General features: G+C 33.1%; 1 protein-coding gene across 15 annotated transcripts in view; it reads right to left on the reverse strand.

Moving 5' to 3' along the window:
• Positions 1 to 16904, reverse strand: part of ank3b (ankyrin 3b) — a 253156-nt gene that overhangs the window by 90578 nt on the left and 145674 nt on the right. For 10 of the 15 annotated variants that reach the window (XM_073827683.1, XM_073827680.1, XM_073827676.1 and 7 more), the window contains exons 5-10: positions 13530 to 13628; positions 11393 to 11578; positions 10970 to 10993; positions 8305 to 8403; positions 4728 to 4826; positions 4075 to 4173 (exon numbers count right to left, since the gene is read on the reverse strand). In XM_073827683.1, the coding sequence (XP_073683784.1) occupies positions 4075 to 4173; positions 4728 to 4826; positions 8305 to 8403; positions 10970 to 10993; positions 11393 to 11578; positions 13530 to 13628 (606 nt within the window). The remainder of the gene's footprint in view (positions 1 to 4074; positions 4174 to 4727; positions 4827 to 8304; positions 8404 to 10969; positions 10994 to 11392; positions 11579 to 13529; positions 13629 to 16904) is intronic. The other 5 variants (XM_073827684.1, XM_073827681.1, XM_073827685.1 and 2 more) reach the window with 1 other exon arrangement.

The following is a 16904-nucleotide window of genomic DNA, read 5'->3' on the forward strand; positions in this document are numbered from 1 at the left end:
AATCGGCTGGGATATTATCTAATTTGGCGAGAAGTCTGTGACCATGTTTTGCTTTGCTTTCAGATTCCAGGAAAGTGTTCAGTGATGCAATGGAAAAATGGAAGAAAAAATGATCATGTCACATCTGCATACACTTAAAGAAACAGTTCATTCAAAAATGATGTCATTCACATGCCATCATGTCATTCCAAACCCTTGATAGAGCACAAAAATGTTGGTTTAAAAGAGCTTGGTTTAAAATGTAAGTTTAAAAGACAGTTGTATGCATTTAGCAGACACTTTGATCTAAAGTGAATTACAAAAGAGTACCACTAACTTTGTAACATCAACCCAGTTATTAAACAGAATTAAATAAACATTGACTTGTAGCTGAATTGAACTAATTTCATAATTGATGAACTTTGCAACCTTGACTGCTGTTAAATTGACTTAAATTAACACTGAACTAAATTGAACTGCATAATGACACTATTGTCTTCTGTAGAGCTGTTTATCAAAAATTTCTTTCTTTCATAAGTGATGGATTTTGCAACACAATCACTGCTTTTTTACTGTTTGTAACTGTAAAGCTGCTTTAAAACATAGTTTGGTATAAAGTGCTACATAAATAAATCTGATTTGGCAAAAGGAGATGTTTAGCAGAACATCTGGGCTGCAGTTTTCCATATAATAAAAGTGAACGGACAGAACGATTTCATGTTAAATTCAGCATTACATTCTGTTTGGTACGATGGCGTTTTAGTGTGTTAAAAAATGTAAGATTACAAGATTACATTTGTAATATTTCCAGAATAAAATTGAAATTACGAAAATAAAGTCGAAATGGTTTGAGAATGAAGTCAAAATTACGAGAATTAATTTCTAGCAATTATGAGATTAAAGGTATAATATTTTGAGAGCATATTCTAGCCTATTGCACATGCAAATGACCCGGATTGGGAGTAGCAGGAGATATTCCAAAGTCTCAGCTTTCAAAATCTGCATTATACCGTGAATAAAACAGCTTGTGAGAAGTCACTTATATACCTCAGAAAAGACAACAATATAACTTACGTTAAGAAGCTGGGAGTCCACTTCTACCTTTAGAACGTTTTTAACTAAATACATGTGAGGAATGAAAGATTGGAGGCCACAGATGTTTTTGCGGACTTTGTTCCCTAAATATTTAGACTTTATTTTCAAAACTTTTTAACTTTATTCACAAAACATTTCAACTTTATTCTCAAAACATTTAAAATTTATTTTTAAAACATTTTGACTTTATTCTCGAAACATTTAGACTTTATTATCGTAATTTCGAATTTATTTTCAAAACATTTCGACTTTATTCTTAAAACATTTCAACTTTATTATCGTAATTGAAAATTTATTTTCAAAACATTTTGACTTTATTCTCAAAACGTTTAAACTTTATTGTTGTAATTTCAAATTTATTTTCAAAACATTTCGACTTTATTCTCAAAACATTCTAACTTCATTCTCACAATTTCGACTTTATTCTCAAAACATTCTAACTTTATTCTCACAATTTCGACTTTATTCTCAAAACATTTAGACTTTATTATTGTAATTTCGAATTTATTTTCAAAATATTTTGACTTTATTCTCGAAACATTACGACTTTATTCTCAAAATTTCGACTTTATTCTCAAAACATTTCAACTTTATTATCGTAATTTCAAATTTATTTTCAAAACATTTCGACTTTATTCTCAAAACATTTCAAATTTATTTTCAAAACATTTCGACTTTATTCTCAAAACATTTCAAATTTATTTTCAAAACATTTCGACTTTATTCTCAAAACATTTCAAATTTATTTTCAAAACATTTACACATTATTCTCAAAACATTATGACTTTGTTCTCAAAACTTCGACTTTATTCTCAAAACATTTCGACTTTATTATCGTAATTTCAAAATTTATTTTCAAAACATTTCGACTTTATTCTCAAACCATTTAAACTTTATTGTTGTAATTTCAAATTTATTTTCAAAACATTTCGACTTTATTCTCAAAACATTCTAACTTTATTCTCACAATTTCGACTTTATTCTCAAAACATTTAGACTTTATTATTGTAATTTCAAATTTATTTTCAAAATATTTTGACTTTATTCTCGAAATTTCGACTTTATTCTCAAAACATTTCAACTTTAATATCGTAATTTCAAATTTATTTTCAAAACATTTTGACTTTATTCTCAAAACATTTCAAATTTATTTTCAAAACATTTCGACTTTATTCTCAAAACATTTCAGATTTATTTTTAAAACATTTACACATTATTCTCAAAACATTCTGACTTTGTTCTCAAAACTTCGACTTTATTCTCCAAACATTTCGACTTTATTATCGTAATTTCGAATTTATTTTCAAAACATTTAGACTTTATTCTCTAAACATGATGACTTTATTCGCAAAATTTCGACTTTATTCTCGAAACATTTTGACTTTATTATCGTAATTTCAAATTTATTTTCAAAACATTTCAACTTTATTCTCTAAATATTCCGACTTTATTCTCAAAATTTCAACTTTATTCTCGAAACATTTCGACCTTATTATTGTAATTTTATATTCATTTTCAAAACATTTTGACTTTATTATTAAAACATTCTGACTTTATTCTCAAAATTTCGACATTATTATTGTAATTCAAATTTATTCTCAAAACATTTCGACTTTATTTTCAAAACATTTTGAATTTATTCTCAAAATTTCGACTTTATTCTCAAAACATTTCGACATTATTATTGTAATTTCTAATTTATTTTCAAAACATTTCAAATTTATTTCAAATTTTTTTAAATTTATTCTCAAAATTTCAACTTTATTCTCAAAACATTTCGACTTTATTCTTGAAACATTTCAAATATATTTTAAACCATTTCGATTTTATTCTCAATATATTACGACTTTATTCTCAAAATTTCAACTTTATTCTCTAAACATTTCAACTTCATTATCATAATTTATAATTTATTTTCAAAACATTTCAACTTTATTCTCTAAACATTCCAACTTCATTCTTAAAATTTCAACTTTATTCTCAAAACATTCCAAAATCATTTTTAAAACATTTCAACTTTATTCTCAAAATATTACGACTTTATTCTCAAAATTTCAACTTTATTCTCAAAACTTTCTCAAAACATCGTAATTTCAAATTTATTTTCAAAACATTTCGACTTTATTCTCAAAACATTCTAACTTTATTCTCACAATTTCGAATTTATTCTCAAAACATTTCAACTTTATTATCGTAATTTCAAATTTATTTTCAAAACATTTTGACTTTATTCTCAAAACATTTCAAATTTATTTTCAAAACATTTCAACTTTATTCTCAAAACATTTCGACATTATTATTGTAATTTCTAATTTATCTTCAAAGCATTTCAAATTTATTTCAATTTTTTTTAAATTTATTCTCAAAATTTCAACTTTATTCTCAAAACATTTCGACTTTATTCTTGAAACATTTCAAATATATTTTTAAAACATTTCGACTTTATTCTCAATATATTACGACTTTATTCTCAAAATTTCAACTTTATTCTCTAAACATTTCAACTTCATTATCATAATTTCTAATTTATTTTCAAACCATTTCAACTTTATTCTCTAAACATTCCAACTTCATTCTTAAAATTTCAACTTTATTCTCAAAACATTTCAAAATCATTTTTAAAACATTTCAACTTTATTCTCAAAATATTACGACTTTATTCTCAAAATTTCAACGTTATTCTCAAAACTTTCTCAAAACATCGTAATTTCGAATTTATTTTAAAAACATTTTGACTTTAATTTTTAAAATATTTTAACTTTATTCTCAAAATATTACAACTTTAATTTTAGATTTTTTTTATTTTTTTTATTGTGGCACTAAAATGCCATCGTAGTTTGGCACACAGAGTTCCCATTTACTTTCAATTTATGTAAAAGACTAGAATGAACATTCTTCAGCATGAAAAATATGTAATTTCATGTCAGACAGCCTTGGAAAAGACATGAGGGTGAATAAATTACAAAATAATATTCATTTTTAAGTGCAGAACAGCCTAACCTTTGTCTTCGAGAGGATGGGTGCTCCACGATCAAGTAACATCTCAACCACTTGTTCATGACCACTCCTCGCTCCACAGTGTAAAGGTGTCAGGCCGTCCTGGAGATTTTGAAAACAAGCACACATATATTCAACACTGCCCCACCGGCAGGTGCCAGAATCTACAAACATCAGCCATCAGTAACATTGCATTCCCTCCCAATATAACAGGCATGTGCCAATATGTCAAAGACAGCACTCCACTACTGGAGAGAGAGAAGAGTGCAACATCTGCATGCAATTTCTCTCTGACAGTGGTGCCAAACACATGTAACCTGAGGGCTGCGGTTGTTATCATTTATTAGAATCAAACGGCATGTATCCCTCAATTATCCCTTTCAAATAAATTTCCTGTCTTAAAAAGCATCTTGTGTTTCTAAGAAAGCTGCTGATGGTGGCCCCAAATTAACAGCAACTGAATTAGTTTCCTGTTAAACTTTGCATGTAATATGTTCATAAATTACAGCTTCCTTCTTTCCAAGTCTATATAATATGCAAATGTCGTTGTGCAATAAATGCAATGGGGAAAACCATGCGGTCACTTCCTCTGATGAGTTAAATATAGAGCTGGAGAAGAAAGACGTTTGTGTGGTTCGACTGCTTGCGGCACTGACCTTGGTTTTGGCGTCAATTCGGGCTCCTCTCTCCAGCAGCAGCCTGACCATGTTGGCATTTCCTCTTTTCGATGCCACATGGAGAGGCGTGATGTCATTCTGCCACAAGAAAAAGACAAAACTAAGTGTCAGAAACATAACAACAAGTTTGATTACATGCAATATAAACAGATACTATATTGTTGTTGTGTCACTGTACAATAACTGACATTTTCTTTAATGCCAAAAATCATTAGGATATTAAGTAAAGATCCATGAAAATTGTTCCATGAAAATATTTTGTACATTTCCTACAGTAAATGTATCAAAACTTAATTTTTGATTAGTAAAATGCATTGCTAACTTAATTTGGACAACTTTAAAGGTGATTTTCTCAGTATTTTGATTTTTTTGCACCCTCAGATTCCAGATTTTCAAATAGTTGTGTCCATAATATTTTCAAATCCTAACAAACCATACATCAATGGAAATCTTTTTTATTCATTATTTAGATTAATTTAAAAAAAAAAGACCCTTATAATTGGTTTTGTGTTCCAGGGTCACATATTTGATGAACTACAAATGAATTTTCTATATTCATACAAGCTATTTTTACAGGAAGAATTTATATGATTATTTGGTTAAAAAATAGAGTACTTTCCCTTTAAATGTAACTTATTTTGTTTAATCCTTCTTTCTGTAAATCTTTATTAGTCAGTTTTTGTAATTTTCCTTGTGAGGTAAAGTGGACAAAGGTAATTTCTGTAGGTATTTCAGAGTTTTATTAAGTTTACTACATGTATAGAGTACAAATACTTTATGGTAACCTTGTATGGATTTCATGAGATATCTGGTTTACCACCTTTATATGGTAATGATTATATGGCTAATATGCTAATACCAACATCTCAAAGCAAATCGCAATGGCTTAATAATATAATGACAGCAAAAACAGTTGCAATCAAAATTATTCAACCCCCTTGACCTGCAAGACATTTTGCTGCAACAAAAATTTGTGAAACCAATTTAACAAAGGCATCAGTACACTATTAGAGAAAGTTTATTAATACACATTTGAGTAATTCTGAGTACGTAAGTTAATGCATAATGAAAAAATTAAATATGTTCAAAATTATTCAACCCCCAAAAGTTAAATTTGGTGCAGAATCTTTTATTCTTTAAAACCACCAATAAACTGCAATCTTGGCCCATTCTTTGCCTGAATAAGCTTTCAGATCACTGGTAATTTTTGGTTTTTACAATGCTACTGCTTTCTTCAAATTCAGTTTTTTTAAATGCTTAATTGTGTTTTAAGACAATTTTGTTCCCTACTATAACAATAAGTGACTTAAAACAGCATTGTTGAATAGGGGTTGAATAATTGTGACATACCTGTATTATGAAAAAATCCTATAACTCAAAAACATTACATTATATATTGAAACTATCACTTTTAATATGCCAGTAAACTGTTGTAGATGTAATTTTTATAGAGTCCTGAATCTTCAGAAAAGCTTGTATTTGTAAAGTACTGCAGTCTCTGGGGGTTAAATAATTAAAATTGCAACTGTATGCACATATTAAATTTTTACAGTAAATGCTTAGTGTTCATTGACAAGAAAGTCAACATTCACAGACAGAAGGAAACACTTGATTCTGTATCAATATTGAGTTTAGGTATCTAAAATGAGAATTTATCAAAATAATTATATACTGAATTAAAAATTGTATTTGTGTCATATTTATTTATGCCAAACTAAGAGACAAGCCGGTAGTAATCTGTAGCAAATAACAACTTGCATTAATGTTTTAACAGATACTATTTTATTTCACTACTGTATATTTCTTTAAAATACACACTAATACAGCATTAAACAAAAGCATATTTAAAACTGTTTACTTTGCATATGGGCTGGTTTTTATTGTGTCTTAATTAGTTTGCATCTGTGATAATACAGTCAAGCCCGACATTATTCATACCTCTGACAAATTCTGACTTAAAGTTAAAAAGCCCGCTTGGCCTTTGCAAATGCTCATCTGGACAAAGAAGAAGACTGGTCTTCTGTTTTATGGCCAGATGAAACAAAATTTGAATTGTTTGGCCACAACGATGTAGCCTTCATTTGGTGTAAAAAAAGGAGAAGCCTTCAACCCTAAGAACACTATCTCCACTGTCAAACATGGTGGTGGGAACCTAATGTTTTGGGGGTGTTTTTTCAGCCGGTGGACCAGGGAACATAATCCCAGTAAACGGCACCATGAAAAAGGAGCAATACATCAAAATTCTCAACAACAACATCAGGCAGTCTGCAGAGAAACTTGGCCTTGAGCACCAGTGGACATTTCAGCATGACAACGACCCAAAACACACAGCAAAAGTAGTGAAGAAATGGTTAGCAGATAAAAACATTAACGTTTTGCAGTGGCCCAGCCAGAGTCCTGACTTAAATCCAATTGAGAATCTGTGGAGGGAGCTAAAGATCAGGGTGATGGCAAGGAGACCCTCCAACCTGAAAGAGTTGGAGCTTATCGCTAAAGATGAATGGGCAAAAATACCAGTGGAGACATGCAAAAAGCTGGTCAGCAATTATAGGAAGCGTTTGATTGCTCTAATAGCCAATAAAGGCTTTTCTATTGATTATTGCGAAGGGTATGAATAATTTTGGACATGCCACTTTTTGTTCAAATGTAAATAAAAGATGAGTAATATTTTTTTCCACAATGATGCCTCTTGTACATCGTCTTATTATCTTCTGGGAGACGTCTGTGTCATTTCTAATAAAAAAAATAAAAATAAAAAAAACTTGCTGGTTGAATAAAAGTAACTTTAAGTCAGAATTTGCCAGGGGTATGAATAATTTCGGGCTTGACTGTATGTGCAATATAGGCAAGATATAAAGTCTAGGGAACAATATGTATTCCATCGTAGAGATTTTTAATAGTGTTGCACATATGAGAGATTCTGTCCATAGCTGCAATGGCACAGATGAAGTGCAGAAGTATTGGGATACACCACCCTCTAGTGATAGCTTACAAAATCTCTAATTTACTATGACAGACTGCTTAGCCTTTTATAAAACAGGGAGGACCCCACTGAGTCTGATGTGAGGCATTACGGGAGCAGTACAATGGTATATCACTTATGCTATGCTAAAACTGTGTGGGACTGAATTTTGAATACACAATAGTGGATGCTTTAACACTTATGTGAGTAGTATATTCCAAAACAAGGAGTCAGAGATTTGGATGTCAGATCTATAAGATCAAATTTCACTTAGTGTCAGGGTCAAAGAGCTGCAGAGGGACACAAGTGGAAAAAGTCGAAACCAGTGCAGGGTCAATCTGCGAATGCAGTGCCAAAAATGTTTTTTATTTATTAGCTATACAACAGTTACTGTATTTCCAGGACTCCAGCCCTATCCTTTTTGGAGTAATTTCAGTCCATGCTTTAAATATGACATGACAGTTTTCCCTCAGGGACAAAAAAGCCACTGCATATAGAGAACAATCTTGTTCTGACCCCAGTGCATTTCATGAACCGTTCATATCTGTGCTATACACTCTTACAAAACACTACAGCTGGAGTTTGTGTCCTTACCCTTGCCTTGAAGTCTACGGCAGCCCCGCGGTTCAAGAGCAGGGTCGCTACATTGATATTACCGTAGTGAGCTGCTATGTGGAGAGGGGTGAAGCCACTCTGGAGAGGGGCGAGAGAAATAGAGCACAGGGGTTAATAATGTCATATATAGAACTCCGAAGGCCCTGACCCCAAGTCACCTGACCTGACCTCTGCTCTACATATGAAAAGACGACACCAGGCCAGGCGTGGTGCAGTAAATCAGTGAAACAGATGACCTTGGCACAACACTGAGGGAAGACACATCCTTCACTTGATCCCTCGCACCATGTGAACTCAATCTAGCTGATTAATTATGCTGCTTTGGCCTGAAGATTAAGTTTAATTTCTTTAATGTTTAATCTAATACTTTAATCTCTCTGTGGTTGCAATAGGTGGGAGGGTTTTTCTATTTTAAAAGGATGTGCTTTCCTTAAATGTACAGTACAAAGCCTTTATAACAGCAACCTTCAGCTCAAATTTGAATAAACATACATACAAAACTTTAAATGGAGGTGAACCCATGACGTTATGTGTGTAGACATGCATACAGTGCGCTGCATTTAACAATGTGCTGTTAATACATCAAAATAGGTTTAAACTTTTGACTAATCACAAATACAATTTCAATTATTTGAAAGCAAATTGCAGCACATTATTGAGTTATATATGGTAAACAGCCCAGCCGCTGTAAATTTGAGAGAGCAGTTGAGTTGTAGCTGTAGATGAATATCATACTATTATTCTGAGTTTTGTAAGTGGTTAATACTGTATTTAAGTTACATATCATGCAGTGCAAATCAGAGCTGGTAAGTTGCAGGACAGCTGGAAGAAATCTGGAAGCCATGCTGACTGTGAAGAGAAGAGAAGAGAAGAGAAGAGAAGAGAAGAGAAGAGAAGAGAAGAGAAGAGAAGAGAAGAGAAGAGAAGAGAAGAGAAGAGAAGAGAAGAGAAGAGAAGAGAAGAGAAGAGAAGAGAAGAGACACAAAACAAGACAAGACAAAACAAAAGAGATTGAAATAAAATAAAAGAGGAAACAAAAAAGACATGGGTCATCTTTTTTACTTGTCTCATCTCAAAATGATAAAAGTGATGAAACGATTTTAAATGAGAAGAGCTGAAAGAAGCAAAGACAAAATGAAAGATGGAATAAGACGAGAAGAACAACAAAACGAGATGTAGGAGAAAGGAAATTAAGAGGAGTCGAGTTAAGAAAAGACAAATCAGGAAAAGCAATTTAAACAGTATTAAATAAGAAGAGACGAGGCAGGACACAAAGAAAAGAGAAGTTAAGCAGATAAAGCATGATGTAAAGTAAAAAAAGGCAAAATGAACAGAATAAAGGTGTAAAAAAACACGAGAGAAGAGAATAGATTGACCAAACCAGATAAGAATAAGATTAAAAAAGATAGGAGAACAAAGAAAGAAGACATGAGACAAGTCGAGACAGAATGAGAAGAGAGTAGAATAGAACAGAAAAGAAATAAAGAGATGAGAGTAGAAGAGAAGAGTAGGTCAATAGCTCTTTCTGCTGACACCTGCTAGGAGGGGAATGTCATGCATGAGACGGGACGAATGCTCTGCAGCTGAGGAGTCTGATCCTATACTACCTTCACCGGCTAGACAGTACTAGATGTCTGGACTTTAATCGAAAAATGGCATTTAGATTTATAGTTAAACGAGGTTCAAGTATATATAAAGCAAAATCAAGCTGACAGCTGACATAAACCAGCTGGAGCAGCGCAGACAGTTAATATGGTCTTTCTGCAGAACTGATTCATTTTTATTGTCTAAACTATCCCAGTTTAATATACAGAAACAACAAGCGGGCCACTGGTACGTTGACTTCTTGAGCTGGACTATCAGTGCGACCAATGCCAAATGTCAAGAGTATTGAAAACACACAGTCAATCTTGCAATTCCATTTTGTGCCACTAGTGGCACATAAATTACACAAACAAAACAAAAACACAACCATGTATTACTGAAAATGGCTTTTCGTATTTAAAGGGATAGTTTACGCGAAAATAAAAAAATCTGTCATTAATTACTCACCCTCATGTCGTTCCAAATCTGTAAGACCTTTGATCATCTTCAGAGCACAAATGAAGACATTTTTGATTAAATCTGAGCGCTTTTTGACCATGCCTAGACAGCATCGCAACTGACACATTTAAGGCCCAGAAAGGTAGTAAGGACATCCTTAAAATAGTCCATGCGACATTAGTGGTTTAACCGTAATGGTTTTTTTTGTGTGTGTGCAAAGAAATAATGACTTTCGCATTGCAATTGCATTGCTGTCTATGCAGAGTCAGAAAACTCTAAGATTTCATCAAAAATATCTTAATTTGTGTTCTAAAGATGAACGAAGATCTTGCGGGTTTGGAACGCCATGAGGGTGAGTAATGTCAGAATTTTCATTTTTGCATTAACTATTTCTTTAAGTAACTCTCTCAGCTGCAGACTTCGACCGGCTAAACCAGAGTGTTTCTTCTCCATGCTAGTGTTCTGCTGCCCGTTAGTAATAGAAGCGCCAATTACTAAGACAAAAAAGCAATGAGCAGGGGCAGAAGGGAACGGGGCGGCAGCCACAGCAGCAGCGTGATGTGGGCACTTTATGAGGTGTGTAGCATTTGTACATGTATACCTCTGTCGTTCTATTCACCATCATCTAGAAGGACCACCAGAGCGAGAGGAGAAAGAATGGTCTAATTAGTGTTCACAAAGTCACAATGGGAGCATTAAGCTGTACGGTGGCTACATTGTGAGGGAGAGCGACAAACCACACATCACACGACACCACAAGGGCTTAACTGGATGGTGCATCTACTAGTTGCCTGTGGTTTAACTGATTGGTAGTTGCTTCAAACTGGCTTTTGATTGAAGCAATTGAGTTTTAAGTAAATTTACAATGAGCATCTCCCATCATGCACCATTGAATTACAGCCACCACAATATTGTTTACGTTAATTCCAAAATGCAATAATTAACTAATGTGTTTGAATGGAAAGCACCATCAAGTTCTAGAGGTATCTAATGGAAAGACTTGACTGGATATCGATGAAGGTACCTTAGATTCGACATCTGCATTGTGGTCATTCTGGAGGAGCAGCGCCGCTGCTTTAGTATCATCCTTACGGGCGGCGATATGCAGCGCAGGTAGCCGTACCTTCCCCTTGGTATCGTTCTCCAGGAGCAAAGACACCACCTGATCATGACCCTGCTGAAGAGCTACGGCCAGTGGAGTAAAACCATCCTACAAACACACAACGCAAGAATTCTTGAATAGTCCAAAGAGATGTAAATCCTAAAGGTACACTCCAAGAATAATAATAACACAGTCATTCTGTGTCAAATCAACCAAATTTCAAAATCGTCCCCAGCTGGAATTTTTGAATTTGCTAATATTTTTTCTAAATAAAAATAGACATGTATAGAAATGAAAGCCAAAATAGTAAATGTCATGGATGAATATTTACTGAATAATCCACTATTTTGTAGAGGAAATTTTCACCTGAGATCAAATTACAGAGGGGTAAACATTACTTCAGAAAGATGGCGGTATCATAATGTTATTTTTACAGAGAGATTGATAGGTCTGTTAGTAAATCTGTTGACTTTAGCAATCTTTGTTGCATTATGTACCAATGGTAGCCATTCAGAAATGGGAAAGCAGCACTTTTAAAGTTCTTTTCTCCAAAGTTTGCATGCCTGTAACTCAAAAAGTATTAACAATATTGTAATGCCCTTTTAGATGTTGGGTCTTAACAAACTTTCCGTTTAGTGTTTTTATTTTTAAGGCCCTATATGGTTCGGTTTCAGAGATATTGGAATTTTAACATGGCTCCAGGAGTAAATTGTTAAAATGTAGACAATACCAAATGTGGGTGTTTGCAAAAAAGTTTGCAAAAATACTGTATACTTCGTTTGTTTTAAAAAAGAAATGTCTGAAGAACAAATAATGTTGAAGCTAGAGATATACCTCGTTTCCTTCTGTCAAGACAACTGCATTGAACTTAAATGAGTGCCATGAATATTCTTTTCCAAAGTTTGCATGCCTATAACTCAAGAAATACTACAGATATCGCAATATGATTTTAGATTCTAGGTGATAATAGACTTTTCTTTTGGAATCTCAATCTTCAAGGCCATACAATGTTCATTCCCAGAGATATGGGGATCTCGATGAGGCTCCATGTTCACATTGTTGAATATTACCCATTTTTCAGTGGTTGAAAACTAAATGTTGGTCACTTTGTATACAGCTGATGCTTATTTTATTTAAATAACAATGTCTGAAAAATAATGTTGAAATTACATTTGTATCTTTTGCCTTTTGACCCCCTCTACAAAGTAGTGGATTACTCAGTAAATATTCATCCATGACATTTAATATTTTAGCTTTCATTACTATACATGTCTATCTTTCTTTAGAAAAAATATCAGTTGAGTTGACACAGAACGACCTAACAGCGGTTCTACATACAAGCCTTTTAGGGATGAACACCATAAAAATGTCTTAAGATGCATTAACACACATGTATAGCCATTTCTGTGAAGTGTTGCATTTGAGTTTATAATAGAACAAGCTGCTTCTAAATGAATTAGACTGTAGGAAATCTGATATAAACAAACACCTAATTAAAAACAAAATATTCATTCCAGAATATAAAACATCAGTCATCTCTTGAGAAAAAAAAAACAGAATATATGACTGTAGCAGCACACTTCCAGTCATTAAAAAGAGCTCTCAGCCTGACATTAAAATGCTGTAATGCATGTAACCTTTTTTACAGTTCAAGTCTAAATTTCAAACAGACCTTCATTCTCACCAATACAGATCATTAACATGCAAACAGCTCTTCAAACATGGAAGTGTTCTCTGGTGCATAATCGCTGTCTGAGAGACACAAGGGCCTGATACATTCTCAAGGACAGTGACGTCTGGCGCCCTGCTCCGTCATGCACCCACACACAGACCACACACACACACACACACACACACACACACTCTTCAAACCAGGCATTCAATACCCTCACTGCGCAACTAGTGTCTGCCTGCTGCCTTGAAAAGGACAGCAAGGTCACTGGGTATTCTAAGCTGGGTTTGCATGTATTATTGCTAGAAATATGTTGTTTCAGAGGGAACTGATGGGAATTGCAGTGAGGTAAGTGATAGATGGATAAAACGGGAAGGTTATGCTCACCTCTGTGGCAATGCTCTGACTGGATCCGTTATCCAGGAGGAATTTAACAACGTCCAGGTGGTTTTCCTGGGCAGCCATATAGAGTGGTGTGAAGCCATTCTGTAGCACGAATAAAACATGGTTAGAAATGTGTTTCATGTATATTCTCTTTCCTCTTATCAAGCATTTATATACATTTTAGGCTTATCTGTGACTTGAATGCACGATTAGATCACATCACTGTCTCTGGCATACAGTAGCCTCATCTGCAGGATCTTGCTGCAGTGATGCTGATTCTCTAATAAGTTTAAAATCTTATTTGAAATACACTTTCACTTCAAATATACAGTATCAGGTCATTAGAATTTAACAACTGGCTTCTTTTTAGTTCATCAGTGTGAACTGAATTGAGATTAATTCCAAGATTAATTTGTACATTCAATATTGTCAAAACAATCAAAGCAAAATAACCATTGCATTGTTTTTAACTTTACAGTATAGAAATAAATACTGGCCTCAAAATTTGAGGCATTCTGGGAAATGAAGTGTTCTACCAGTATGGTCCACAAAATAAAAGCTAATATATAAAATACATATTTAACCCTGGACCACAAAACCAGTCTAGCACGAGTATATAGCAATAGCCAAAAATACATTTTATTGGTCAATTATTGATTTTCCTTTTATGCCAAAAATCATTAGAATATGAAGTAAAGATCATGTTCCAGTAAGATATTTAGTAAATTTCCTACCATAAATATATCAAAACGTAATTTTTGATTAGTAATATGCATAGCTAAGAAAGCTTATTTATTTATTCAGCTTTAATATAATTGTTACGTTCCACAAATTCCACAAATAAATCTCAAATTTCGGAAAAAAAATTGACCCTTATGACTGGTTTTGTGGTCCAGGGTCACATGCAGTATATGTTAGCTTAGTTAGCTTAGCTTAATCACTCCAGTAGCAGACAACACTATCATACCATACTCTCGGGATATATTTATGATACTGAATAAGCAATGTTTCAGTTGTTAAATGTTTAATTTGTTGGTGATATTAAATGTGCAGTTTACCGTAAGGTAGCTAAGATTAGTTAGCATAGTTGTCAGCAGGCCTAGACAGAATCTGCCAACATTTCACACAATGGAAAACTCAAATACAGAATATATAATACAGAATATGGAGTTTTCCATTGTGTGAAATGTTGGCAGATTCTGTATTCTGTAAAGATTTCTGTAGAGTTATATGAACACAAATAAAATCTTGGCCTTGGTTTGTGCACTAACATACAGCAGCATACCTGAAATGAGTCAGCTATAAAAGTTGCTAGCTAGCTAATATTGATAAATGTGGAGTGTACATAGTACATCATTTTTTTTTTCACTGAAGTACAAAAGAATACCTCTGCAAAAGTATCCAGCAAGCCCCTATAGGAAACTTTTTTTTTTCAAACATTTAACAATTTGCAATCAGCCTCCTCATTCACCAAGCGAGTGTCTCTATTTTAAGCACTGCAGTGTGAGAAAGCAGAACCAGGCTGCACTTGTGATAAGTTCTTGAGATAAAACAAAGTCTGTCTCTAGTCTCCTGTACACGTGTGCGTGTGTTTAATTTTGGACTCCCTGAGGATCGGTGACAAGGCAAAAATGCATGCACTACTATAACCATCGACTATACCAGTGGTTTTCAATCCTGGTCCTGGGGACCCACTGCTCTGCACATTTTGTGTGTCTCTCTTATTTAACATACAGATCATATGTGCAGAGCAGTGGGTCCCCAGGACCAGGATTGAAAACCACTGGACTATACCATCTCTCAAATCCCAACAGTTTTTCCTCAAAATGGAGACACAAGTAGGTTATAGATTTAATGCAGCACTTCAGAATTCTTTCAGAGCAATGTGAGGACAAACTAAGAACTTCAGTACTTCAACCGCTGTAATGACAGAGCAACAGTTTGAAGAGAATCTTGATGAAGAAGTTAGTTGTGAGTAAAGTGTAACTGAATATAAGTAGCTACCTGAACAAAAACACATTCAGTTAATTAGTGCTGTAAGGTAAAACTATCTTTTTGAGTTATGATGCCCCTGGTGAAAAAAATAGCATAGGTAGTTTTGATGCTGGTTTAAACTGGTCCTTAGCTGGTCATGTGGTGGTCAAGGACCAGCATAAACCAGCAAAAGGGCCAGCATAAACCAGCTAAGAACCATCTTAAATCAGCATCAAAATCTACCTAACCAGTATATGCTGTTTTTTTTTTTCAGCAGGGGCTGTAACCATAATTCTAGTTCAACCTTTCAAAACACCTCTTTGTTTTTGTCATAAATTATATAATCTGTAAAATTTGTCCTCTTTTAAGGATTCAATGTAGTTAGTTTTATTTTCAAAGCTAAGATAAGCTTGCATTGTTATTAGCAGGTCCAGACAAAATCTGCTGACTTTTTTTAATGTTTCTGTAATGATTTTGTTGGAAAATTTGTAGCTAAGAACTGTTTGTAGTTAATTATTTTTTATTGTAGCTACAGTAAATTGCTTTAAATTATGAGTCGCTTTTAGCTTGGCAAGATACTGTATAGTTTCAAACTAGTTTTGCAAACTTTAGGTTCAATAGCAAATATTTGAAAGATATTTTTGGATTAATGGTGTGTTTAAGTCTTCCTGGTATATTCATATTCACGAGTATTTACAATGTAAAATGAAAAATTGAAAATTCATATGAACAAGTTGGAAAGAATTTATGACAGAAATAGGAAAAAATTAAAATGGAAAACATCATGTTCATGTTCATCTACAAAATTCAGTCCAAAAGTGTGTAGGAAAATGAAAGGTGAAAAATGAAAAATTTTACACCAAAAAGTTTTTGACACTAATATAACTCCATAAAAAAATGTAACCCAGTATTTTTGACACTAATTGTACTCCATACATACCCAGGCCAAAATCTGTCAAAAAACTAACATTTTTTAAATTGGTTTTATCTCTTAAAAAGTAATTGTCCAAAAAAAAAAAAAAAAAAAAATGATGTGTTTAGAAGGTATTGAAGATTTTTTTTAAATCCGTACGTCATTATGCGTTAAATGCCAAAAATGGCAATGTACCCTTTCTACAAAAAAAAATCACCAAGATTTATTAAACTACTTCTTCAAAGTTTAAGAAAAAAGTGCAAAAGAGTGTTTTTCTCTTTTTTTTGGTATGAATTTATGAAGGTGCTATAAATTGTATCATGATAATTGTATCATCATAATTACTATTTTATTTTGTACATGCAACTTAGTTTTATTCAGAATGAAAGTGATTCATTTCAACATATTTACTGTATATACAGATGCAACAGCTTTTGAATCCAATCCAACATATTTTCTCACTGACAAGCCCCCAACTCGGAAAAACTGGG

This window comes from Garra rufa, chromosome 22, assembly GCF_049309525.1.
Source record: "Garra rufa chromosome 22, GarRuf1.0, whole genome shotgun sequence".
NCBI classification, from domain to species: Eukaryota; Metazoa; Chordata; class Actinopteri; order Cypriniformes; family Cyprinidae; genus Garra; species Garra rufa.